At 34.8% G+C, this 27,705-nt stretch overlaps 2 protein-coding genes across 6 annotated transcripts in view; one reads left to right on the forward strand and one right to left on the reverse strand.

The window, feature by feature from the left end:
- LOC101887834 (uncharacterized) overlaps positions 1 to 27,705 on the reverse strand; it is a 188,964-nt gene that overhangs the window by 9,264 nt on the left and 151,995 nt on the right. For 3 of the 5 annotated variants that reach the window (XM_011298072.3, XM_059130803.1, XM_005177004.4), the window contains 2 exons: positions 180 to 1,548; positions 6 to 117 (listed from right to left, as the gene is read on the reverse strand). In XM_011298072.3, coding sequence (XP_011296374.1) covers positions 6 to 117; positions 180 to 1,548 — 1,481 coding nt within the window. Of the gene's footprint in view, positions 1 to 5; positions 118 to 179; positions 1,549 to 10,592; positions 10,976 to 11,045; positions 11,241 to 27,705 lie in introns of those variants that run through there. The other 2 variants (XM_005177006.4, XM_020040063.2) reach the window with 2 other exon arrangements.
- LOC101899842 (G-protein coupled receptor dmsr-1) overlaps positions 18,528 to 27,705 on the forward strand; it is a 455,946-nt gene continuing 446,768 nt past the window's right edge. Inside the window, exon 1 of the mRNA XM_059130806.1 lies at positions 18,528 to 20,183. The gene's annotated coding sequence lies outside the window, so the exon portion shown is untranslated. The remainder of the gene's footprint in view (positions 20,184 to 27,705) is intronic.

A 27,705-nucleotide genomic window follows, 5' to 3' on the forward strand; every position in this document is an offset into this window, starting at 1 on the left:
CTTACCATTTCCGAACTGCTGTTACTTAACTCAGGGTCCACATCTTGATCTGATAGACCATCATCGGCATCGGGTGGCACTTCAATGCCTTTCTGGCGTGCAGCATGGGAACGAGATCTAAAAGAACAGAAAAATGAATTAAAACACTTGAAGATATACGGAGTTTTGCGGGAACTCACCTGCAATGTTTGTAAAGATTACTTTTGGTTTTAAAGGCAATGCCACAAATATCACAAGGATAAGGACGCTCATTGGTATGGGCTCTAATGTGTTTTTGTAGCACTGATGGTTTGGTACAGCTTAAGTTGCAATAGGGACAAATATAGCGACCACTGCCACCACTGGCATTTGTAGCTGTCGCCGACGAGGCAGACGAATTGGGGCCATTTGATAGCTCTGCAGGATTATTGGACGTGGACGTGTTGTTGGCCACCACCTGTTGCTGTTGGGCCATTTGTAGCAAGATTTTATTTTGTAAAACAGCATTGTCCACCACTTCCTGTCGAATCAAATAGCCATTTTGTAAATTATGGTGCTGCTGCTGCTGATTGGTTTCATGGGCAGGTTTCGTTGTTTCATTTTGAGGCTGTACAATTGCTGATGCCGGAGTTGATGGTGGTGGTGGCGGCGATGACACTGATGAACTGGCCGATGATATTGAGGTGGTTCTCAGCTTTTCTGCATCCTGTCCCACGCCCCCTTCTGTTTCCGTTGTACTTGCCAAGCGTTTGAATTTCTTGTGTAGATATTTGGAATTACTCCAGTTATTGTCCGACCCTGTGGCGCCAGTGCCAGTACCAGGGCCAGCGCTATTGAAATTATCACTAGTGCTGTTCGGTGTTGGATTTGATAATTGTTCCTTATTATTACTATTACTGCTAGTTGTAGTATCACTTTTATTGAAATTTGAACTATTACTAATGCTATTCACATAATCCATGTTGCTGCCACTGTTGTTTGTGGTCGTGACAGAGGCGCTGGTGGAGGATTTAGCAACATTTAGATTGTTGTTAATATTTTTATTGGCATTATTGGCGGTGGTGGTGGTTGCTGTTGTTGGTTGGTGTTGCTGTGGTGCAATGTTGGTTGTGGTGGCAGGTAAATTTGAATTAGTTATACTTTTCTCCTTTTCCAGAACGGACGAGGTTACCGTTTTGGAAACATTTTTGTTGTGTTGTTGCTGTTGTCGCTGCTGCTGTTGCTGGCTATCAGCGTTTTTGACATTTTGCTGTTGCTGCTTCTGTTGAGCTTCCAATTTGGCAGCTTGTTTAGCTTGCTTTGCTGTTAATTTCTTTTGTGGTTCTTGCCTATCTTCTAAATCACGATATGTTTGTTGTTGTTGTTGGGCTTTCTTACCGCTGTTTGTTGTTGCTGTTGTACTTTTATTTTGTGGTAACTGTTGATTATTGTTATTCTGTTGTTGAAGCTTCGTTTTGTTATAATATTTTGTTGTTGTGGTTGCTGCTGGCGTTGTTGCTGTTGTAGCTTCCATATTGCTAAGATTCGTTACCGTTTCCGTCTGATCTTTTTTTGTACCGCCAGGATCATCTGAAATAAAGGAATGAAGATATATCTGGTTAGAACTTGTATGCATATAATTAATCAAAATTAATGATATAAATGAAATGTTTTGTAATCAATTTTAAATTGAAGTTCAAAAAAAAATAATACCGTCGTTTGGAACGAATTTGGCAATTTTCAAAAAAAAAAATAAAATCCGTTAAAATCCTAAAAAACCGAATGTAGCCGTTACATAACGGTCTATAGGCAACATTTGTCATAAGCCATTACAATATTCAAATGTGACACTTGGAAAAAATTCGGCGAATAATGTAGATAAAGCTATCAAAATTCCGAATATCGGGAGGTACCGTTGCAATGGGGGCTATATGAAGACGTGGACCTGCACAGACAATTTCTGTCATAGGCTGTAGTATCCACTACGAACTTCGAATTCCAAATTTGAACCAATTCCGATGAATAATGTCGCTAAAATCTTCAAAACGTGGACCAGCATGGACCATTTTTCATACCAAAACTCCTGCAGACATAATATACATTTGAGTAAAATATTATCAACTTAGAAGCTAGAGTGATTTCCACAGACGGACGGACATCGTTATATCGACATAGAATTTTATGCTCATCAAGAATATACAGGGTGAGATAAAAAAAAACTGCAACGAAGTCAAACGCCATAAGTTTTACATTTTTTTTTAATTTTATTGAATGAAAGCAAAAAAATTTCGGAAATTGTATCAAGTTTTGGAATAAGTTTAGATTTGTTCGAATTGGTCACCAATGGCACGAATTATGGCCTTCAAACGACCAATGAAACCGTCACACGTTGCCCGAATGTTGCTCTGTGGTATTTTGGTCCATTCCTGGCGAAGCGCTTACTTGAGGTGATCGACACTTTGATATTTTTTAGTGCCAACCTTGCTCTCCAAAGTTCTCCAGACACAATAGTCCAACGGATTTGTATCTGGAGATTTTGGTGGCCATTCTGTGGTGGAAATGAAGCGAGGAACCTCATTTTGTAAACATTCCACACTATGGCGGAGGGTATAAAAATGAGTTAATATTGCAGAAAATCTTCAAGATATTTTTTTAAATAACGATTTCAGATAACTGAATACAAGTTTGAATTACAAAAACTCAAAATTATCGAAACAATTTGGACTTTATTAAATATGCTGATTAAATCTAATCCTAATCGCTTTCAAACAACTTGACTTTATCGCGTTTGCTCGTGCTGCTCGCTTTTTTGCATACAAACTTTTTTGTGAAACTGAAAAAGAATGCAGTGGAACTAAATAAACCAGACGGAATTGAAATCAGCAATAATCAAAAAAAAAAAAAAACACAAAAAACAAACATTTTAGAATTTCTGGAACAGTAATAGAGAGCAAATGAAAATAACAACAAAAAATGGAATTAAACATTTAAAGATAAGCACCCCTGCCTCTCCCGCCAAAACGGGGCCGCTTATTTTTGTCAGCTAATGAGACAGTCAGCCAGTCATTGTTATGACATTAAATTTAGAATATCAGTACTACTGTGGGATTTTAAGCAGAAGAAACAACAAAAAGTTAAACTTGTTATACTTTTGATAAAAGAAAAACGAAAACAAAAACAAAGTAAATAAATAATTGTTTTTTATAAACATTTGAATGAAGGAGAACCAACGAAAACACACATATACCCAACCACAAATGACTTGTCAATATTGAAGAAAATGAGACATCTCTGGGCATGTGAGTCATGTGCCAAGTCGGAAATATAAGATATCTATCTAAGACAGCACTTTAAATAAGTTCTCCCCACCCATACCTATCAAGCATAATTTCCAACACACTTCGAAATGTATCAGGCAAAAAAGTATTATCTGCAATTTCTTATCGCCTGTGATAAAGTTATAAACAATTTCAACTTCCATTCCCCCCACTGGCAGGCTATGCCACTTAGTTCTCCTACTTATTGTTTTCCCATAGTCATGTTGGAGCTATACCAACCAACCAGACACTTGAGGTTTGATTTCAATTCGCAATAACTGTTGATAGAGAATGGGTTTCTTCGTTTTCATTGTTTTTTTTCGGTTGGGATTTTTTTTTTTGTATTTCGCTGCTAATATTGTGGCTGTTATCAGCTTTGGTGGGGTTTTGTGTTAATATTCATACCGTTGACAGTATCTACAAAAAAATGAAACGAGTAATAAAAATTAATAAAACAACAAAAGTCATACATATTTGAACAACTGACGTCAGCAGCCAGCAACCGCCGTTTTGTTGTCGAGTAATGCAATAAAGCTGATAATTATTGAAAGAGTAGAACACACGAACAACAACTGAAAAAGGTGAAAATAAACAATGGCCATAATCCGCACGCAGAGATATGGGGTTATAGATGAGTTGTTTGGCGAATGAAGGTATTTCCATTTGTCAAGTAAAACAAAACTACACCTACACACACCAGCGCGTTTAAGGAAGCTTCTGTAGATAATAGATATTGTAAATATTAGCTGGTCATCATAAAAATCACATGAATTCGAATGAGTTCAGCTAGCTGAAATGCATAAAAAGTGTATTTTAAGTATTACCTATATGGTCATTTGAAAAAAAAAAACATTTGGAGAAAATAGTTGCAATTTACTTTGCTGAATGGCTTAAAAATTTACTCTATGGATTTGAACTGTAATCTAGCAAACAGTTTTGGAACTTGAATAACATATTTAACAACCTTAATTTCAATTACTTAAGCTCTGCTGGCTGAAAAACTATTCCACATTTTACAATGGAATAGTCTGAAAATCCACAAGGAGTTCCCTCTAAGTACTTTACCCTTCTGGAACAGAACTATCGATGTAGGTCTACGATTTAGTACAGCCCTCATATAACGCTACTCCGAGATATTCGGTATTTGCAGTATTTTCGCGACATTATTCACCGGAATTGAATAAAATTTCGTATTTAAACTTCGTAATGGGTACTACGACTTATGAAGGAAAATTGTCAATGCAGATCCACGTCTTAGTATAGCCCCCATATGCCTTTATTCGGTATTGTGATGATATAAGCGATATTATTCACCGAAATTGTTTCGAATATCGTATTTGAAGGTCGGAATCGTTACTTCACCCTATGACAAAAAATTACTAATTCAGCACCACGTCTTCGTGTAGCCCCCATATAAAGGATTTTTTCATTTGAGCGGTATTTTTTGAAGTTTTTTTTTTGAAAAAATTCAAGTTCCTTCCAAATTGTGAAGGGTATAAAAGTTCCGCCCGAACTTAACTGCTTTTTTACTTTGTTTTTAATAAAAAATCCCATTATATACAGGTCTACTCTATAACCGATTTATCCAACTGAATAAAAATTATTATTAAATATTGGAATCTTTATTCACAAAAAAAGCAATTCAGATGGTGCATGAATGTATTATTTTATAGGTTTTAGCTTTTATTAAATATTTCTTTTGTGATGTTATAAAATCATATATCATTCTTGAGAGATAATTCTTCTTCAATAATCATGGATAATTGAAGAGAAACAATTTACAAAGTTGGCAACGCGAATGGATATTTTTCGTACCTTGTGTACCCTATCTCAAAATGCTTTATTTTTTATAATAGAATAAAGCAACTTAAATCTAAGCAAATAGATATTAAATAAGCCTGTGGGGCAACATAAAACCTTGAAAATATCATCCTGAGCGGCCAATTGTAACATTGCTTTGAAAGCAATTATTAAAATAAAAACCAACAATGATTAAGAACAAATATATATGCTAATAATTATTTTACAATGTGAAATAAATATGTTTCAATTTCAAAGTTTATTAATCCAATCCAGTTTATCTTCCAGTCTAAGCAGAGAATGTATCTCCCTGAGGATATTTATTATTTTTTTTTTCTTATATCTAGACTGGAGGAATGTGTCTTGACAACTGAGATCAAAAGGAAAGGAAAAAACACCCCTTTTGAAGCTAAAACTTACGTTACTGAATATGACAACACTTATTTTAAATATATCGTTTAGCTTTATCATCAGAATATATGTGTATGTATGTAATTCTTCTATGAATATCAGACAATAATAATAATAAAATAAAACTGCAAAGATCAACAAACACGGCAAGGGGGCGATGACAACGACACCAACTATTTATTCACAAATAACGACAACAAAAACAACAACAATAAAAAACAATTTGCAAACAAATATATATATAAAAACTTGCTACTTGACGAAATGCTATGAACAAATATAAACCAGAACCTAACCACGATAGTATCAGAGCGGAGAAGGCGGCAAACAGATAAGGGAGAATTGCTTTGCTTGATACGGCGACGACGACAGCTTTGCTTAGGCTGCTGGCTGGCTAGTTGCTAATAAAACACTTTAATTATTCATATTCCATATAACACACTGCACGAGTGAATCGAGTGTATATAGATAGATTATTCCAACAGCGATATTGTGAATTGGATTCATGTTTTGCCCAGCCGACGTTTTAGCTGAGCTGTTGATTACTCTTCTGTCGGTTGGTTGGTTGATTGCTGGATTGGCTGGCTGGCTGGCTAGTTGCCTTTGTTATAATCGTCAAGTTGTTTAATATTCACGCTTATATACACTGCATACATACATAGAAACATGTATGTATATAATATATATTATAATATATGCAAACATTATCATAATATTTTTTTATAATCTTTATTTGTCTACAAAGCCAACAAATTAATGAATAAATAAAAAAAAGCACAGGCCAGACTTGTTCGTTTAATAACAAGCAGCAGCAACATCGACAATAATATTAATAATAACAATAACAAAACAACATGCCATATAATATCTAGGTTCTCCCCACATAGCTGACAAATTGTAGCCCAATTTGTTATGGTTATGGAATTCCTCTTTGTTTTTTCTGTTTTTGATTCAGCCATTATTGGCGGGTGTAGTGGTACGTGTGCGATCGACCGAACGACCCACCAATACCAGCACTGAAGAGGAGGTATTTTCTTGACCAAATATCTATCGTATTGGCAGTGCTCCCCGCTCAATCATTCAGCATTCTGGCATTAGACAAAGATAAGATTTGTTTTGGCAAATTCTATTAGCTGTGTGTGTTGGATGGAGTGGGGCGAGGCATGGTATTCGCAAATATTGTGGATTGAATGAAATATTTCGCTTTTTTTGATTTATTGATATATTTTGTTTTATGATGATTAAAATTAAGACGTAGAAACTAGTTATCAATGGCAGCAAGAAATTTTCGTCTGATAGAGAAGACAGTTGAATTAATTCGGAAGTTACTGCACAGAAGTTCCTTTATATCATGAGCTCGGGCTAAAACCATTGAAATTTCAAAAAATGCAAGAACTTACACCGCAACAGAAAGAAAATACACTCAAAAGAGTTAAAGAGTTGCTTCGCTTGACCGAAAGTGGTGAACTGCCGAATTTGCTTTTCTCCGATGAGAAAACATTCGTTGTCCTGCAGTTTGTAAACAAACAAAATGACCGTGTTTAATTGCCAAAAAGGTCAGTAACCTTCGGTTGGCCACCAGAAATCAAGCGCCGTCCATGGTGATGGTGTGGGCCGCCATAACAGCCGATGATCGCTCTCCGCTCGTATTAACCGTGGCATCAGAATAAATGCCAAATATTATCGCGAAAATATTCTGGAGGGTGTATTAAAGCCATGCACACACAAACATTTAGGCCGCAGACCTTGGACATTTCAACAGGACTTAGCAACATCGCACTCAACACGCGCCACCCAAGAATTGTTACAAAATGAGGTTCCTCGCTTCATTTCCAGCGCACAATGGCCAACAAAATCTCCGGATACCAATCCGTTGGACTATTGTGTCTGAAGTATTTTGGATTGGCACTAAAAAATGTCAAAGTGTCGATCACCTCAAGCAAACGCTTCGCCGAGAATGGGTAAATATACCGCAGAGCAACATGCGGGTAGCGTGTGACGGTTTCATTGGCTGTTTGAAGGTCATAATTCGTGCCAAAGGTGGCCAATTCGAACAAACCAAACTTATTCTAAAATTTATGACGTTTGAATTTGTTGCAGTTTTTTATCTCACCCTGTATTTATTCACAATATTTGTCCGAATTAAAAGTAATTAGATTTTTATTACCATAATTGGTTATGTGGAATTCATATAGTATTAATATGAAAGAATATTATTTACAAAATTCTTTTTTTTTTTATTATTTTTAAACAATTGTTTGTAAAAAAATTAATCGTATAAAATTAATTTGAAAAATTTAGATCTGTGTTTGCTATACAGGTAAAGGTGTATTTCCGTTCCGTTCAATAAATTTCATTCATTCTTATTGCCATCAAGTGTAAAAAAATCGAATTTTCCTATTCCAAAATTTCCTCACGAGCCAAAAAATTCCAACGATTGTAGCAATGTCTATTTATTTTTCACTTAAAAACAGCGTTCGAAAATAAACAGTACACTAACATTGTGTACTGTACCGGTACAGTATCACTAAAAATTTTTTTAGCGGTAGTGTACCGGTACACTACCACTAAAAAATATTTTAGTGATACTGTACCGGAACACAACGATAATCGTACTGTACCGCAGTCGGAGCACTAAAAAATCGTAGTGTACCGCAGTCGGAGCACTAAAAAATCGTAGTGTTCCGGAGTCGGAGCACTAAAAAACGTAGTGTTCCGCAATCGGAGCACTAAAAAATCGTAGTGTACCACATTAAAAAAATGTACTGGCATCAATACGCTTTTTTATGATTTGGGAAAATAATATTAAAGTAATATTAAAGTATACAGTAATACTTCGTTAACACAATTTTGTAATTTCATTGCACGTTTTTGTTCAATATAGTTTGCATATTGCTCAGGGTGTGATCTCTTTAAGTGTCTTTCTATATTTCCGGAATATACACTTAAAACCTTGTTCTTACAACTTTGCAAATTACACACAACTTCGTTTGATTCATTTGTATTGAACATATCTAAAAGAATAATATTTTTAGGTCGCGGCATTTTTGTAATTATTTGCTGAACGTTTGAGAAGAACTAAACAGCAGGATATCGGCTTTTTTGCATATATTGTAACAAATATTGTTCTTAATAATAAAAGACTACCTGTACTCCGATGCGAAATTGTGGCAAACTATATTCTGGATATCAGCACATATTTTGATGTGGTACCTGTACAATGTTTGGTTTTATTTAAGGCTAAATCATAAAACTGATTTTAAACCCTCAGCCATACTTTAAAAAATATTTAATTTTTTGCACCTACATTCACTGATTTTTCGGTACCACAAAGTAACAGGTACATAATCTGCATAAAAACCATTCATTGATTTCATTTAGCGGCCCACCTAAGATAATAAACTAGACCTTTTACCAAAATATACAATTTTATGGCACTAACTTTTATTACCCATATTCTTGCATTCATTCGTAGAATTTTTGTTTTTAAATGAATGAACCTTTTTACTGGTTCATATATAACGCAATTTCAGGCGTATCCATAGACTTGTGGCAACCACTAAAATACCCTTTTTCACGGAGAATTTAAATTTTCAATTTAATTTTCCTTTTTATCCTTTCTACCTAATCTCATATTTTTATACTTTCTTCAATTTCGCAAAGAAAATAAATCCAGCAATTATTTTCATAATATTGAATTGTATTATTTATATTTACATTATAAAAAACATCAAACATTCAAATTTTTCCCACCGTAAACAACACACATGTGGTACACTACCGGTACATTATTTTTTTAATGTTCCGCCTTGTGGTACACTACGATTTGGTAGTGCTCCGACTGCGGAACACTACGATTTTGTAGTGCTCCGACTGCGGAACACTACGTTTTTTAGTGCTCCGACTGCGGTACAGTACGATTATCGTTGTGCTCCGGTACAGTATCACTAAAATATTTTTTAAGGGTTGTGTTCCGGTACGGTACACTATCGTAGTGTACCACTCCACCTCGGTACGGTACAGAACACTATGGTACTGTACCATAATGTTTATTTTCGAACGCTGCTTAAAAATAGATTAACTCTCAATTTTACATTTAAATTGCAATTACGTTGTGAATACGTCACGTTTACGTTGTGCGTCATGTGTTTTGGGTACTTGGGAGAGAGAGCACCCCACCACCAAACAACAGAAACATAGAATAAAAAGCAAAAAAAAAACGAGTCAATCAATGAAAACCAAAGACTGACAACAATTCAACCAACCATAACAATGCGTTGGCGCACAAAATCTAAAAAATAAATAAATATCCCTCACAATAGCTGCTACTTGTTGCTTGGCTTACAATGATTATGGGGCAATATTTATACTATACAACAGCAGATACATTAATTTATATTTATTATTTATTGTATATATATTTATATTAATAATAATGCGGATCAAAGTACAAAAGTACAACTCACACCCAAGAAAAGATCGTTATTCGTTCATTCGTTTATTGTTTACATGAATGTTCCCTCTCTCTGTGTGTGAATGTGTGTGCGAGATTGTCCGTTGTATGAGCTCACGTTATCAAATATTCATTCCACACAGAAGAGAACTGTGAACTGGGCATTTATTTACAATTTAATTGACCGAAACAGCAGCAGCAGCAACAACAACAAAGGCAACAGATGGCGATGGTGTTAAAAAGCACAGTTTAATTAATATTTATATGTTAATAGAATAAAATTGCCAATAAATGTAAATTTATTTTCTTATTTTTTTAATGTATGAGATGATAAGGACCGTGCGTGAGAGAGAGGGAGGGAGAAAGTGTAATTGCTTTGGCACAAAGGTGAGTAAAACGGTGTTTTTTTTTTTCTTGACAACAACCACACAACCTGTAAGAGAATACCCCCCAGCATAATGTAAAAAATACACCGGTATCAGTCACTTTGTTGTTGTTGAATATAGAACAAAATGAATTACAATAAAAAAACTTGAGCAAATAATGACACAATATTTACAACAAAAAACAGGCTTTTGAATGAATACGTCATCTATGCATCCATCGTCTGACTTGACAAATGGCAACAACAAAAATTGAAACAAATTACTCACAGCACACAACACGTCGAAAACAATAACAAAAACAGCAACAAACGGAACCGGTTATGCTTTAATATTTTCACCTCCTCTCTGAATTTTTGTTTGTTTGTCTGCCAGCTTTTAATTAATAAATAAATACCATTTTTGATGTAGGTAAGTATATTGGGTTAATTTGTTTAATTTAATAATAACGGTTTAAGATGTTTAATTGATTTTTGTTTTGGTTGCATAAATTCACATTTTTTTCTATTTTTGTTTATAATTTGGCTAATTTTTGATACCGTCACAAAATTTAAGCGAAATATTTTGGCGCTGTTATTTTTGTCGCTTTCAATTAAACTGAAAAAAAACGCACCACATAAATTCTTTAGGCATACATCAACATCACTTGAACAATAAATGCCTTAGCACACAACAACAACAAAAAAACGAAAAAACAATCATAACCACATCACCATTACCCACCAAATGGCTGAAGCAACAGCGCCACCGAAACAATTCAAACGAAAGCAAACAAGAAAATATACTAATCAAAGGAATCACGGAATCTCTCGTCAAACGTCTGCGAACGGTAGGTTAGCTGGCTGGCTGACTGGCTGTGAACGAGCAGCGACGACAGCACACAACATATGACTTCACATGCGAACAAAACGCGACTAGACGACGTACCAAAGAAATTCATTCAATTTCCAAGTAAATTCACAAACACTTGCAAATCAAATACAAAAAAAAAAGCAAAACAACCAATACATACACACGCTTTGGCATGGCACCATACAACCCCCCCCCACACACTTCCCCACCTTTTCCACTTTGAAAATACGTAAACGGGAAATGAACAACATGAGAATGAGGCCGCCTTAGCAGAAGGGCCTTTGTATGAGATTTAATCACATAAAGGCCCCCTCCCGCCACATACAAAGCGCTGGCACCGCAACAATAACAAAAGTAAAGTATTTTTTGTTGCTATTGTTGGGGTCTCCGTTTCTTTGATTGCTGTCAGCAACAACCTCGTCGTTGTCGTTTACATATCTACATACACACCATACTATGCGTTTTCGTTCCGTTCGTAGCAATAACCCAATGGCAACCAACGACAACAACAACTATCTACATAAATGCCAAATGAATAATAACAGAAGAAAAGGAAATTAAAGAAGAAGACGAAGAAAACAAAAACTACAAAAATATTTGCACGAATCTTTTATTAATAAACGAAACCCCCCACCGCAAAAAAAAAGAAAAAAAAAAAAAACAAAACAATACACAAAGAAAGAAGAGTCGTCAATGGAGCACAACAATGGAATTGTGAGAGAGCAAGAGAAAGGCCGAGAGTATTATGAGAGTAATAGAGTTCAAATTAATCAGTTGGGGGGAATAGAAATGAAATTGACAAATGTGTTGGAATGTTTTGCTTTTTTTTTTGAGGGGGTGGTGCTGGGCGCAAAGTGGCTGATGTGGGGTAAATAATAGGTAGGTAGTTTTGCTAAAGTGTGCATTTTTTTGAACTGCAGGCACAGTGGATAGATGCATAAAAATATGGGAATAATTGTTATCACGGGATAAGTGTGACAACAAGTCAATAGTTCACTGAGAGTTTATTGGATTTAGGAGATTTATATTTCAAGTAGATCTCCATAAAAGGGAATAGTATCAAATATGTTTTTATAAATGGCGTTATTTAAATTGTCAGTTGATACAATTAAAACAAATCAGTTGAACATAGGTCTAAAAAATATATATTTAATTATGGTAAAAATATATCGAATTATTGTAAAAAATATATCAGCATTCATTATTCGGTATTTTGACAATTTTAGGTGCAATATTCAATCTATGACGGAAAATTATCAGTACCTCCCTATATTCGGTATTTTGATGATTTTAGCGACATTATTCGTATTATTCGTAATGGGTACTACAGGCTACGACAAAAAAATTGCGTATGCAGGCCCATGTCGTCGTATAGCCTCCATTGAACGGTACTTTCGGTATTTTAGCGACATTATTCGCCGGAGTTGTTTCAAATTTCGTATTTAGAGTTCGTAATGGGAACTACAGGCTATGACAGAAAATTGTCTATGTGGGTCTAGGTTTCCGTATAGTCCCCATATATCAGTACCTCCCTATATTCGGAATTTTGACAATTTTATGTGCAATATTCACCGAAATGATTTTAAATTTCGTATTTGAAGGTCAGAGAATTGTCTATGTCTATGAAAGAAAATTGTCTTTGTAGCCCCAGGTCGTTGCCTCTATAAAACGGTACCTCCTTATACTCGGCATTTTGATGATTTTAGCTACATTATTAGCCGGATTTTTTTCAAGATTCGTATTTGAATATTGTAATGTCTTATGACAACAACAGCTATATTTTGTATTTTTAAGATTTTAACAGAATTTTTAACGGATTTTTTTTTTTGAAAATTTTCAAATTCGTTCCAATACATATATAATACAATACATTTATATCTATTTCCGAACAAATATTTTGTAATTTTCACATCTTTTATACACTTTATCAAGGAGGAATATAATCTAAATCAGAAAAATTATTTTTTTTATAAAATATTCCGCTCGCTATATGAAAATATTTTAGATAAATACTTTTTATTTGAAAAAAAAAAAAAAAAATGGTTGGGTCAAGTTCGACGTAAAAGAGTTGCGATATTCGATTTAACATATGAGACCAGCTCTATTGTTTCGTCATACGAAAACGTACTTAAAATTAATTAGTCCCTAGGACCTCTACTATCCTATGGTCGGCAGGTCCCTATAAATGTAGAAGAGTTTCTAAATATGTCTTATAATAAATAAATATTCCTTTAATAACAAAATACAGGACAATCGTATTCCTATATTAATTGTCAAAATACCAAAGATTGCCTTTGTGACGTAGACGACCGGAAAATTGTAAAAGTAATTGTAAAAAATCTATGAAAAGTGTATTTTTATTTATTTTTCACCGGTTTATTAGCTTTTCACTCTTTTTCGTCCATTAACTGTTTTTTTTTTTTCTTCTTCTTTAAATCCCCTGTAAATTTGTTAAATAAAATACAACCCTGTTTCGCGACATTTCGTCTTGTGTAAACGCCACTTTACTTTCGTAATTATCAATTTAATGGTCCCTAATATAAATAATTTTCAAAATAAAACAATGTCTACCTAACCGCTGGACTTTAACCTGTTTGATTTTGTTCATTGATTTCACTTGCCGTGTAATTTCGTATGTAAATGCTAATAAGCTGGTTAATCTTAAATTGAAATTGATATGTTTTGTAAAACACTTAAATTGTGTTAAAAATTCATTTCAGGTTTAATTGGTCAATTAAAATTATGGCTATTAAACAAAAGCAGCAGCAGCAACAACAACAAAATTTGTTACGCTTCTTTACTCTTTCCCACTGGCCCGCAAGTCGGGTGGTGGTAATTAACGTATGCCTTCACCTTAACCTTAAATGGGGTTATAACGTCATGAAAGAACTGAGTGTATGGAAGTAAACACTCTCTTTTTTCTCTTCATAAATCTTGCTCTTGGTGGGTATTTTGCTTGAAAGGCAAACACAAAAAAAAATCCAATTTATTGTTATTGCTTGTGAAGATACGAAATACCTACATACCTGCCGCCTATTTACCAGCAACAAAAACAACGCATTTTTTTTTGGGAAGCAAAACACGAGCAGATTTTGGGCACCATCATCAACAAACAACGAAAAAAGTAGAAAATAAAGTCCCCATCCACCACCTCATGTTGATATAATTAAAACAAGTGTCGTTATTACGTGTGCGAGAGAGAGGGAGAGAGTGTGTGTGTGTTGATGGAGTAAGTCAACAACACACTTTTACACATCTACACACCTACCCATTATAACCCACACAAGTCACAAAGGCATTCCCCAAAAACAAAACAATGAGATTAGGGGCCTGTTGGGGCAACAGACCACGAGAGAGAGTGAGAGACAGAGGTGGTAAACACATACCACAGAGCACATTCATACCTTTATTAACACGTACACGACGTTCGTTTTTTTTTCTTCCTTTGCTAAGATAACTAATCGTTGACGCGGCAGACGAGTGCACACAACGAAGAAATCCCCCCCAACACACAGTGAATAAAAAATGAATAGCCAAACAAGAGTAACAAAAACAATAACAACAAAAGAAAAACAACATTTAACGACGAAATACCACAAATTTCGCACTTACTCATGTCTGATGGGCAGGAGGTAGCGCGAATGGGAAGCAAAACAAAAAAAAACGAACGGCAACAACAACATCAACAATATCCAAACACACGACACGACACAACAGCCAGCAACCCAATAACAATCACACAAAAAGTAAAAAAGAAAAAACAACATCAACGAAATGAGCCAATGATTATAACAACAAAAACAAAACAAACGACGACGACGACACAAGCCAGCCAACGAGCCACAAAGCAAAAAAAAAAAAGCTGACTAACAACTTAAATTGTTGAAGGTTCGGGGAGCACCACTAAATGTGACCGGCATCGTTGTATCTATACAAACACACGGACACACACACACATATTTGGATTTTACTGTAAATAAAAAACGATATGACTGTGGTGACTGAGTTAGTGAAAGACAAAACAAAATGATTAAAGTGGCAACAACAAAAACAAAAATAACAAGAGCAACAGGGGTGTAATATATTACTTGAACTGGGGGCCTTTGGAATAATTATACGAATTGGGAGAATAATTTAAAAAAAAAATTAAAATAAATGGATTTTTGTCAATTTGACAATAGATGGCAAGTCTTTTCGCCTAGGACCATGACAAAAATGACTTGTAGTACCAATTATCGTGCTTTTATCTTGGGCTTGCTGGTGCCACTGTACTTGCAAATGAACACATACACTTTTACTATTTGTGTAGCCAAGAACGGTTGTGTGTGTGTTTAAGTAATCATGAGACGTTTAAACTCTAAGGAAAACAAAATAAACAAATGAAATAATCATCAAAACGTTATACGAAAGCAAAAAAACCAGAATGAAAAGAAGAACAAGCAAACGAAAGACTCTCGGTCATATTCTGATACTGTGGGGCAATCATTGCTCTGCTTAGTATTATTATTTTTTTTTTATTTTGTTTTTGTATATTTAGCTGTTGCTGCTGCGTCATATTGTGTGAACGAATGGAAAAAAGACACACACACACACTCACAACCGAGACAAACGAAGCTAGGCCATCAATTTAACAATCAGCGACAGCAACAGCAGCAACAACAACACCGAACTCATTTGTCGTTCTCGCCGTTTGGTGGGTCGTTCGTTTTGTTTCTTGGTCGAATTTAAGATTGTTTTTTTTTTTGCACTGCTCTTTTTTGTTCTCCTCTCTCTGCTCCCCCTCCACCAACCCGTGATAATTTTGTTCGTGATAAACACAATACACTTGGCAGACAACTGGTGTGTGCTGTGTGTCGGTGTGGTTTGCTTCGAACTCAATAGGAATAGTTTTTTGTTTTAGTTTTAACGGCCGGGTGAGGGGACACTGAAGTGTGGGGCTTGTTTTTCTTGACAAAAGTGGCAAAGTTGAGGCAACCAGCGGATACGACAAATATACATGGACATGTGTATGTAGTACTGTTGGTCGTATAATACGTACTATCATCAAACGTCAATCATGTCAATTCATTCGGAATGAGGAGGAAACCCTCATCGCACCCCAACACCAATGAACGTTTATTGATATTGTTGTTGGTGCTGTTGGTGGTATTGCATTGACAGTGTTTTTTTTTGCTTAATTTTTTTTTTGTTTTTGGTGTGTAGTTTCTTCGTTTATTTTTTCCGATATTTGGGTAGTAGATATTATAGGTAGTCTACAAAGGTTAAATTGTGTGGGGATGATTAATTTTGAGGCTTAATTTATTGATTTTGGTTATGACTATTTTTTCTTCATCATTTGCATATCTTTAGGGTGGCCAGGTGTTCTTGAAAGAGGATAAGTTTGGAGACTTGCCATTTAAATAGGCAACACCACAGTGTTGCCAACCGAGTCCCACTGCCAAAATGGGGGAATATCTTTAATTTTACTTTTTTATATGTGAGTATATGAGTCAATTCTCTTAAATATCTAATGATAATGGGTAGAGAAGTGATAAGCCATGGCAGAACTCATCCATCATTCTCAATTAGTTTTAAAAGTGAATTCCATAACTGTTTACGTAAGGCAAGTGACATGTATAAGGAGTGTTCGATTAGTTGGTAATTTTTAAAATTTTTTATTGGAAGCTGTTCGTTTACCCAAAAGACTGTAAGTGGGAGAGACATTTTGACATTTGAGTTACTGAGAGTTTGCAAATACTTACTGGGAAAATTTTACCTAGTAAGAATAGTTCAGTAACATCAGCTGTTCACTAATTAGTTGTTTTGTAAACAAATCAATCTATTTTTTGCGGAAAATTTTTTTACATTTATTAACAACAATTTATAAGGAAAACGTAAGTAAAAATTAAAAAATAATTAAATTAAAAAAAAATTATTTAGGTGCCGAATTTGGCTAAAAAAAACAAGTTAAAAGTATCAATGTTCGATAATTTGAATATATTTCGACTTTTGTTATGATTATTCAAATGTTTCACCCTTTATGGAGTAGGTTCCTATTGAAAGGACCTATATTGTTCATTTCGTATCGGACCTATCAGAAAAGCAAGAATGTTAAAGTTCTTACTATGATAACCGATTATCCCTTTATGGTATAGAAAAAATTTGTTTTTTCAAAAACTAGTAGATTCATGCAGGTACTGAAACAGACCAATTGACAGGTACCAGGTTATGGGTTACTTCGTTGAGAATTTTTAGAAAATGTGTAAAATGTGCGTGAGGTACCAGATATAATTGACCGAAGTATTCCATTTTCCTACTTCATCTAATACAGATAAAAATATTGGTATGGCAATTTTATGCGAAATCATAATTTCCATATTCATATCAGATTTCAGGCTAAGGGAAATATTTAAATATAGCAAGTTGTAAAGAATCGCTGACTTGTTTCGCAAATCATGACAGAAAAAAGTGATTGAAAATTGTGACCCTTTGTGGGTGAGGTACCAGAAGGGGTTCGCAGATATATATAATCTTTGTAACAGATCTTGTTTCAGCCAAAATGTTTTAGGTGTGAATTTTGAAGAGAGTTGGATGCTTATTTCGGATTTTATAATCGTTTTGTTTTCCAAAATCTTGAACCTTATGTGGGGGAGATGCCAGAAGAAATGGCCTCTATCATCTCTTCTTCTCTCTACCATTTTTTATAACAGATCTTGTGTTATTGAAAATATTGAGATGCACCAAGTCTGAATTGAATCGGATGTTAATTTCGCGTTTTGTGAGTTTCATGGATATTCAATATTTTTGACCCTTTATGGAGGAGGTACCAGCAGAAGGAGTGGATCGATATGTCTCATCTTCAAAGCAGATCTTGTGTTAGTAGAAATAATGGTATGTTTGAAATATGAAGGGAGCCGGATGATTATTTTCGATTTTATGATCGTTTTGATTATTCAAAATTTTGGCCTTTTGTGGGGGAGGTACCAGAAGAAATAGTTCGATCTCTAACATCATCAAAATAGATCCTGTTCTGAAATAAATACTAAGATGTGCCAAGTCTGAATGGGATTGGATGTTAATTAATCGTTTTATGAGCTTCAGGGATATTTAAAATTTTGATCCTTTGTGGGGGAGGTACCAAAGGGAGTGGACTGATATATTCCATATTCACACCAGACCTTCGGTAAATAAATATATTGCGATGTGTGTAATTTGAAGACAATTGGACTCTTACATCACATTTTATAGAAGTTATAATTTTTCAAAATTTTGACCCTTTATGGGGGAGGTACTTGATAGAGTGGACCAATATTCTGCATTTTCGCAAATTACGTAGCACTGATGAAAATATTAGGATATGCAAAGTTGCGGCAAAATCGAATTATGCTTTCTCTTTCTCTGCAATAAAATATTTTTTTGAATAGTTCGACCTTTTGTGGGGAAGCTATCAGAAGGAGTGGATCGATATAGCCCATCTCCGAGCTCGATCTAAGTTTGACAATAATATTACGATGTACCAAGTTTGGACCACATCGGATACTCCCTTCGAGAGTTATCGTTCGCACCAGCCAGTCAGATAGACAGACGGACGGACGGATATCGCTAGATTGACTCCAAATGTCCCGAAACGGATTTGGTCTAAAGAGACCTAGTGTCCAAAACCGTTATTTTAATGAGGCACGTTTTGGTCGTATCAAAGGATATAAAAAGTACCTGTTTCCTTACGTTTCCACAAAATTTTATTTATCAAAACTTGAAATGAAGTGATTTCGCAATTTTTCTATTTATATTTTCATTTTTTTATTATCAATTTGTACCAAAAGTGTTTATTTTAATCTTTTTATGAGAATTTTCCCAACACCAATTTCCCTTGTTAACATTGTGTTATGGCAACCCTAACACTTCAACTCCAAACCTGCCATAATTACGTTCTATTGACATTTGTCGAAAATTTCTCCTCCTCTCTGATTGTGATACACGATCAGCTGACCGAGATTGACAAATCAAATCTCCACAAATTGTGTCTTTGTCGTTAAGTGAATCTCGCGCGGACGGACGAACAATTAGTAATTAACGGATGTGCGTGCTCGGTCGGCTAAAAGGTGTTAATCAAAGTTTAAACAAATAAAAGAAAAGCGAAAAATAAAATAAAAAACTAAAAGTAAACAAAATGTGAAGTGAAATAAAATTGCTTACTTTCGAATAAAAGTTCGTGTGTGCAAAGAAAAATGTGAAAAAATAAAACAAATAAAACCCGGGACAAATGGCGTCGGTTGGTAAATTCATTGTGGTTTTAATTTATTAAAAATGCTAAAAGAAATTAAACGTTTATGGGTGCAAAAGTGGGATTCTCTAAAAAAATGGGCAAAAACAGGAGGTGGTGGTGTTGAAAAAGATAAATAGTATTATATAGGTACTTATAACCTCCCCCTCCAGTCATGTCCCGCCAAAAACAAAGCAAACAAATCATGCAAGTGAATATTGCATGTCGATGTCGGTTCCGTTGTTGTCGTTTCGTATGCGGTCGGGTTATTTGTTGTTTTTTTTGCTGTTGGTTGAAATGTTGACGTTATTGTCAAATGTATATGGTGATCAAACGTCAGCCAGCGCAGCTACAAAGCTGTTGTTATTTGGTGTCATTGATTGTTTTTTGTTGTTGTTGTTGCTACTGCCGTGAGTGAGCTCAACACGACGTCTGTCATGCCATTTTCATTTCGGGGGAATGCCTTTGACTAAGTGACAACATTACAGCACCATTGTCGCCACAATCAATGTCCCCACCACCACCACCCATCATTTTACATTGCTTTGAGTCGTCGTCGTCGTCTCCCACAACCTCTCAGACCATTGTGCTCTTCTCTCTCCCCACGGCCTCCCCAACCCACCAACAACAAAAGTACTGTGTGCATGTTTTCATCATTCAAATGTGTTTGGGTGTCGCCAGTCTGTCGTGTTTTGTCAAGTGCATTGCATAGCCGTTGAGAGAGGGTGCATGCAAACAGGCATGTGTGTGTGTTCGTATGTATGTGGGTAAGTAACATTGGATTCGTTTCGTTTCATTTGTTTATTTTTTTCTTATTGTTGTAGTTGTTGAGTGTTTTGCCTGACTTAAATACTAACTGGTTGTTGTAAATACATTTGGTCTTCGTTGTCGTTTATCATCATCATCATCATGACGAGGATGATGATTGTTGTAAAAAAGAAAAAAAAAAAAAAAAACAGCAACAACAAAAATAACAATAACCAAACCGTTTCATGTTAACAAGAATTTTTAGGTCAAAATTGCATAATACATAAATGTTTTGTGGTGCTGCAATGAAAATGAAATTGTAATGGCGTGAAATATGCGCTCTCCCTCCCTCTCTCATTATCCTCTTTCTCTTTGTAGAGTTTGGAGAATAGTACAGCTAAGAGCCGCTAAATTAAAACAAACTGCATTGGAGCTGTTGCCAAAAGTTCTTATGTCAATAGAATAAATTTGATTTGACTGATGTTATATCTGTGTTGATAGGGGCAGAGAGAGCGCATTAGATATGAGAGGAGAGAGATCGTAACACTTTTGATAACCTTGAAATGTGACTGGGAGAATTTTAATGAGTTGTGAAGGAGTTAGAAGCATTGATAGGCATTTTTTAAGAAAATCGACATAATTAAACTTTGGTAAGAGATGGAATTTATTGGATCAAAAAACCTGAAATAAAGATTTTGGGACTTGGAAAAGGGAAAATAAATTAAATTTGTAGATAAAAATAAATAAAATAAAATATATGTATTATAACTGTACGAAAAGTACTAAATAGTACTAAATTTGGTACATTTTTGTATCGTGTGAACACAGAGAGCTTGAAATGTACAACTTGGTATTAGTATTGCTGTTTATGTGTAGCTTTGACATATGGAGGTGGTTTCGGAAGTATATGCTATAATTCTACGAAAAGTACAAAATGGTACAATATTTGGTGTTGGGAGAGAGGATTGACATAAAATTCTGAAATTTGAAAATTTGGTATCTGTGATTGAGATTTGGTGATAGTGTTTTACAGTACAGTCATACACTCCATCCAGTACTTCTCCCACAAAGAGTCAAAATTTCGAATAATTATAACTCTTATAGAATGTGATGTAGGAGTCCGATTGTCTTCAAATTACACACATCTCAATATTTACCCAATGTCTGGTTTGAAAATGGAATATATCGGTCCACTCCTTCTGGAACCTCCCCTACAAAGGGTCAAAATTTTGAATATTCATGAAGCTCATAAAACACGAAATTCACACCCGATTCCATACAGACTTGACACATCTCAATACTTCTATAAACACAAGATATGTTATAAAGATGGTAAAGGTCGGATCATTCTTTCTGGTACCTCTCCCTCAAAGGGTCAACGTTTTGAATAACAGAAACGGTCATAAGCATCCGATTCTCTTCATATTTCACACATCCCATTATTTCTAGCAACACAATTTTTGAATAAACTGCGAAATTAACATCCGATTCCATTCAGACTTGGCACATCTCAATAATTTCATCCACACAATATCTGTCATAAAGATGTTAAAGATCGGACCATTACTTCTGGTATCTCCCCCTCAAAAGTTCAACATTTTGAATAACCATAACGAACATAAAATCCGAAATAAGCATTCGGATCTCTTCATATTTCACATATCTCATTATTTCTACTTACTCAAGATCTGCTGTGTAGATGGGATATATCGGTCCTCATAAAATTTGATATAAATTTCCGATTTCTTTCAAATTTTGCATACATACCAATACCTTCAAATGTATTAGATGAAGTATGAAAATGGAATACTTCGGACCGCTATATCTGCTACCCCACGCTTGTTTCCACATTTTCCAAAAATTGCATGTTTATAGGAAGAAGTCGATATAGTCCAAATCTGGCACGCCGTAATATTTATATCAGTATCTGGTGGTGGTTTTAAAAATGTGTACTACAAGTGCACGAAAACTCCTAAATCGTACCAAATTTGATATTGGGTGAATAATTTTGAATGGATTTTAGAAATAATACGAAAATGTTTGCTAAATTTTTAAGTCATATTTTTTCCAGCAAAATATTTTTTTTTTTTGGATTTTTCAAACTAATCACCTTTTGTCATAATAAATTATTAAAATTATATTTCCTTTGAAAATTTTCAAAATATTTCCCTCAACCCCCACCTCACAAATTTTCAAAAAAATTAAAATAATTTTTAAGTATCAGCATAAATCACAACAGGAAATTCCCAACAAATGACGTAAAACAACAATTCGTAGAAATGATTTTCACACAAAAATCTCATTTTTCTTTTTCATTTTCACAAAGAGAAAAAAAAAACATCATAAATACGCTCATAATTAATGAACAAGTTTATTAAATTTTTTTCTCGTCGCTATTTTTTGTTTTTGGCGATTGACAAAAGTCCCCAACGTAGAATGAAAACCGAAAACACTAAAAACCAAAATAAAAATATTTTCCCAAGGAACGTGTTCAAGTGAAGGAAAATTAATGTCTATACTAAAAGCCAAAAGAAGAAATTTACGTCAAATATTTCCACTTTTGTGGTCTGACGATGGCGGCGGTGGCGGCAAGGCATTGTTTTTGGATTTAAAAATAAATTAGCACATTTTCAAAAATTCAAAAATTTCAAATGGCTTTGAAGAAGAACACAACAAATACTAAACGTGGGGGGTCACACAAAATATTTTCGACCAGAAAAAAAATAAATAAATAAATGAATATGTAAATAATAGATAAGACATCTATAAGCAAAAGGTAAAATATGTGTGGCCCATATAAAAAGAAAATTTGTTGGCAAATTTTGTGGGAGGATATAAATAATTGGAAGCCATTTCCTTTGCCAATTTGAAATCTATTTAAAATTTTCTACAAAATTTTCCCAATTGCATGCACACATTATTGCAAGTAATATTTCCATTGTTTATTTTTCCAATGTTCGCAATAAATATTTTTCCATTGAAGAAAAATTCCCAAATGTGCTGTTCTATTTTTGTGGTTTAATATTTTTTGAATTTTGTTTTTATTTAGTATTTGTTTTGTGTGTGTCTGAAAAATCTTGCTTGGGGAATTTTTCTGTTTTGGATTTTTTGAAAATGAACATATAGAGATATTTTTTGCGTATTTTCCTATTTCCAATGACAAAATATTTGTTGTGTTTATGTCTGGATGGTATTTTTTTCTTTGGTGGCCATTAAATTTAATAACTTATTTGTTTTGAGGCGATTTTTGAAAATGAATCATTTGTTTGGTATTCATTTTGTAATGAAGGCGAAATAATAATATTCACCGGAAAAATGCGTTTGAAATATTTGGTCGAATACATATCTCCCATTTTCTTAATTAGGAAAAGGAAAAATTAGTTTGAAAATAAATTCAATAAAATTTGTTCACTCGAAGGACCAAAAATGTTTTGGGTGGAATTAAATCTTGAACTCTATGTGTGGGAGGTATCAGAAGAAATGGTCCGATCTCTTACATCTTTACAACAGATCTTGTGTTGATGGAAATATTGAGATATGGAATCTGTTGTTAATTTCGAGCTTCATGAATATGTAAAATTTGACCCTTTGTGGGGGAGGTACCAGAAGTGGTGGCCAGATATTTCCAATCTTCATAGCAGATCTTGTGTTAGTGGAAATAATAGGATGTGAGAAATATGAAGAAAATCGGATGCCTATTTCGAATTTTATGATCGTTTCGATTATTCAAAATTTTGACCCTTTTGTGGGGGAGGTACCAGAAGGGGTGGACCGATATTGCCCATCTTCACAGTAGATCTTGTGTTAGTAGAAATAATGGGATGTGAGAAATATAAAGAGAATCGAATTCTTATTTCGGATGTTATGATAGTTTTGGTTATTCGGAACTTTGACCCTTTGTGGGGGAGGTAACAGAAGAAATGGTCCGATCTCTATCATCTTCACAACAGATCTTGTGTTGATGGAAATATTGAGATGTGCCAAGTATAAATAGAATCGAATGTTAATTTCGCGTTTTATGAGCTTCATAGATATTCAAAATTTTTACCTATTGTGGGGAAGGTACCAGAATGAGTGGTCATATATTTCCCATCTTCGCAGCAGATCTTGTGTTAGTAGAAATAATGGGATATGTAAAATATGGAGAGAATCGGATGTTGTTTCAGATTTTATGATAGTTTTGATTATTCAAAATTTTGACCCTTTGTGGGAGAGGTACCAGAAGGAATGGCCCAAACTCTACCATCTATACATCAGATCTTGTTTTGATGGAAATATTGAGTTGTACCAAGTCTAAATGGAATCGGATGGTAATTTCGCATTTTATGAGCTTCATGAATATTAAAAATGTTGACCCCTTGTGGGGGGGGGGGGGGGGGTACCAGAAGCAGTGGACCGATATATTCCATCTTCACACCAGGCCTTGGGTTAATAAAAATATTGTGATGTGTTTAAAATGAAGACAATTGGACTCTTACATCACATTTTATATGAGTTATAATTATTCAAAATTTTGACCCCTTGTGGGGGAGGTACTTGATGGAGTGGACCGATCCATTTTCGCACCTGACCTAGTACTGATGCAAATATTAGGATTTGCAAAGTTCAATATCGGATTATCCTTTCCCTTTCTCTTCTCTAAAATATTTTTTGGAACATTTCGAGCTTTTGTGGGGGAGGCACCAGAAGAAGTGGACCGATATTGCCCATCTCCGAACTCGATCTAAGTTTGACTATAATATTACGATGTACCAAGTTTGAACCAAATCGCATACTCGCTTCCACAGTTATAGTGCGCACCAGCCAGCTAGACATGGAGGCGGACCAAAGAGACCTAGGTTCTAAAACCGTTATTTTGATGAGGCACGTTGTGGCACACTGGTATATACCCTCTATAGCCATATCGTTGAAGGTATTAAAAGGTATAAAAATGACCTTGGGCTGGAAGACTTGAATTATGGAATTTTGGTCCTTCGACCTTAACCTATATAGCATCCTGAAACGGATTTAGTCCAAAGAGACCTAGGGTCTAAACCTGTTATTTCGATGAGACACGTTTTGGCCGTATCAAATGATATATACCCTCTGTAGCAATATGGTTGAGAGTATAAAAATGACCTTTGGCTGTAAGGCTTGAAATATGGAATTTTGGTCCTTCGACATATAATGCATCCTGAAACGGATTTAGTCCAAAGAGACCTTGGATCTAAGATTATTTCGATGAGAAATACCCACCCTCTCTAGCCATATTGTTGAGGGAAGGCTTGAAATATGGAATTTTGGTCCTTCGACCTTGACCTAAATTGAAATAAAAATTCCATGGAAAATTCATTAAAAAAAATATCCAAATAAAACATTTTTTTTGCTCAAAATATAATCATGAAACCGAGAAAAAAACTCTTCCAAAACTAAACAAGTTAACGCACAAGGTGATTATAGTATCTTCACCACCAGACAGAAAAAAAAACTCAAACTGGGGACGACTACTTTGAAGCAGAACAGACAAAAAAACAACAACCAAAAAAAAAAAAAAATATCTTCAGCATGACGCAGTGGGGGTCAAATCGATTTGTATGGATGGCTTTACGTATTTCTTGTTTTCAAAAAAATTGTTTTTGTTGGACTCGTTGATTAACCCAACCATCCAACCAGTACGTCGCCACAAACTGGATTTGCGTTTTTTGCAAAAAAAAAAAACGAAAAAAAATCTCTTTGCCATGTAACATTTGGAGATCTGAAATGATGGATAGATGAAAACGCGGCAGACAGACAGACAAAAAAAAAAAATGTACGTAAAACAACAACAACAAAAATTAATAAACAAACTGCCTACAAGTTTAGCTGAAAACAACATGGACACATACGTACATATGGGAAACCAGTGAGCCAACCATTCAACCAGTCAGTCAGCCAACCGGCAGCTGTTTTTGAAATCCGCCAGCCAATGCTATAATAAATTGTCGCTTGGCTATGTAGCTGGGCGAGTGTGGGTAGTTCAAAAACATGTTTTTTTCTCCAAGTATTTATGACGGTGGTGCCCCAAAGCGTTCGAAGCAAAAACAAAAAATAAACATGGCTTTTTACGGGGGTATCCCTCATATCGTCTGTAGAGGTTTTTTCATATTTAAAACAGGCAAAAATAATTTTTATTTGGTAATTGAATGTGGTTCATTATTGAACTAAAAATGTGAAATATTAAGCGGCTAAGGCTAATTTATGAGACCCAGGAATTTTGGTCCTTCGACCAAAAATGGGTCCCAGATTTTTTTGAAAATGTTTTACTTAAAGGAGAACTTCAGAAGACTTTTACTGAAAGAAAATTTGCAAAGGCTTTGCACTTGTAAATTAAATCTTCAATCTTCCAAAAGGACATCTGCAGAGAGAAAATATTTCAAAATGTCTCTGATGACGAAAACTTCCAAAATGCTTACATTTACTTATTTATGGATAGTCAACCTACCAAGGGCATTCTACCGGAAAATTAGCTCTTGAAATGCTATTTCTGGTGATAGACCTTCCAAAGGATATCTGCAGAGAGAAAACTCATCAAGAGTTCCTTTAATAAATTTTTACACTTTCCAGAACTCTTTAAAATGGATTCTACTGACCAATGACTTCCTCGACGCCTTCTTTTGATGATAATTTTTTTTCACATTGAGAATCAAAAAGGCTTCAGAACACAAAAAATAAAGATTTAGACCCAAAAAAAGTCGACCGAAACATTCCATTTTTATACTTCATTCGCTTCTTTTAAGCGTTTTATTTTTCAACATCTTGAACGCTATGTGGGGGAGGTACCAGAAGAAATGGTCCGATCTCTACCATATTTAAAAACAGATCGTGTGTTGATGGAAATATTTAGATATACCAAGTCTGAATGAAATCGGATGTTAATATCGTGGTTTATGAGTTTCATGGATATTCAAAATTTTGACCCTTAGTTGGGCCGGCACTTGATGAAGTGGGCCGATTTTGTCCATTTTTGCACCTGACCTAGCACCGATGGAAATATCAGGATTTACAATGTTGGACAAAAATCGGATTGAGCTTTCTCTTCCTGTGCAGTAAAACATTTTTGAAAATTTTGACCCTATGTGGGGGAGGTACCAGAAAGAGTGGACCAATATATCCCATCTCCACAGCATATCTTGTGTTAGTAGAAATAATGGGATGTGTGAAATATGAAGAGAATCTGATGCTTATTTTGGATTTTATAATCGTTTTGGTTATTCAATACTTTGACCCTTTGTGGGGGAGGTACCAGAAGGAATGCTCCGATCTCTGCCATCTTTATAGCTGACCTTGTGTTGATGGAAATATTAAGATGTGCCAAGTCTGAATGAAATCGGATGCTAATTTCGCATTTTATGAGCTTCATGGATATTCAAAATTTTGACCCTTTGTGTGGGAGGAACCAGAAGGAGTGCGCCGATATATTGCATCTTCACAGCAGATTTTGTGTTAGTTGAAATAATGAGATGTGTGAAATATGAAGAGAATCGGATGGTTATTTCGGATTTTACAATCATTTGGTTATTCAAA

This window comes from Musca domestica, unplaced genomic scaffold (assembly GCF_030504385.1).
Source record: "Musca domestica strain aabys unplaced genomic scaffold, Musca_domestica.polishedcontigs.V.1.1 8, whole genome shotgun sequence".
NCBI lineage: Eukaryota > Metazoa > Arthropoda > Insecta > Diptera > Muscidae > Musca > Musca domestica.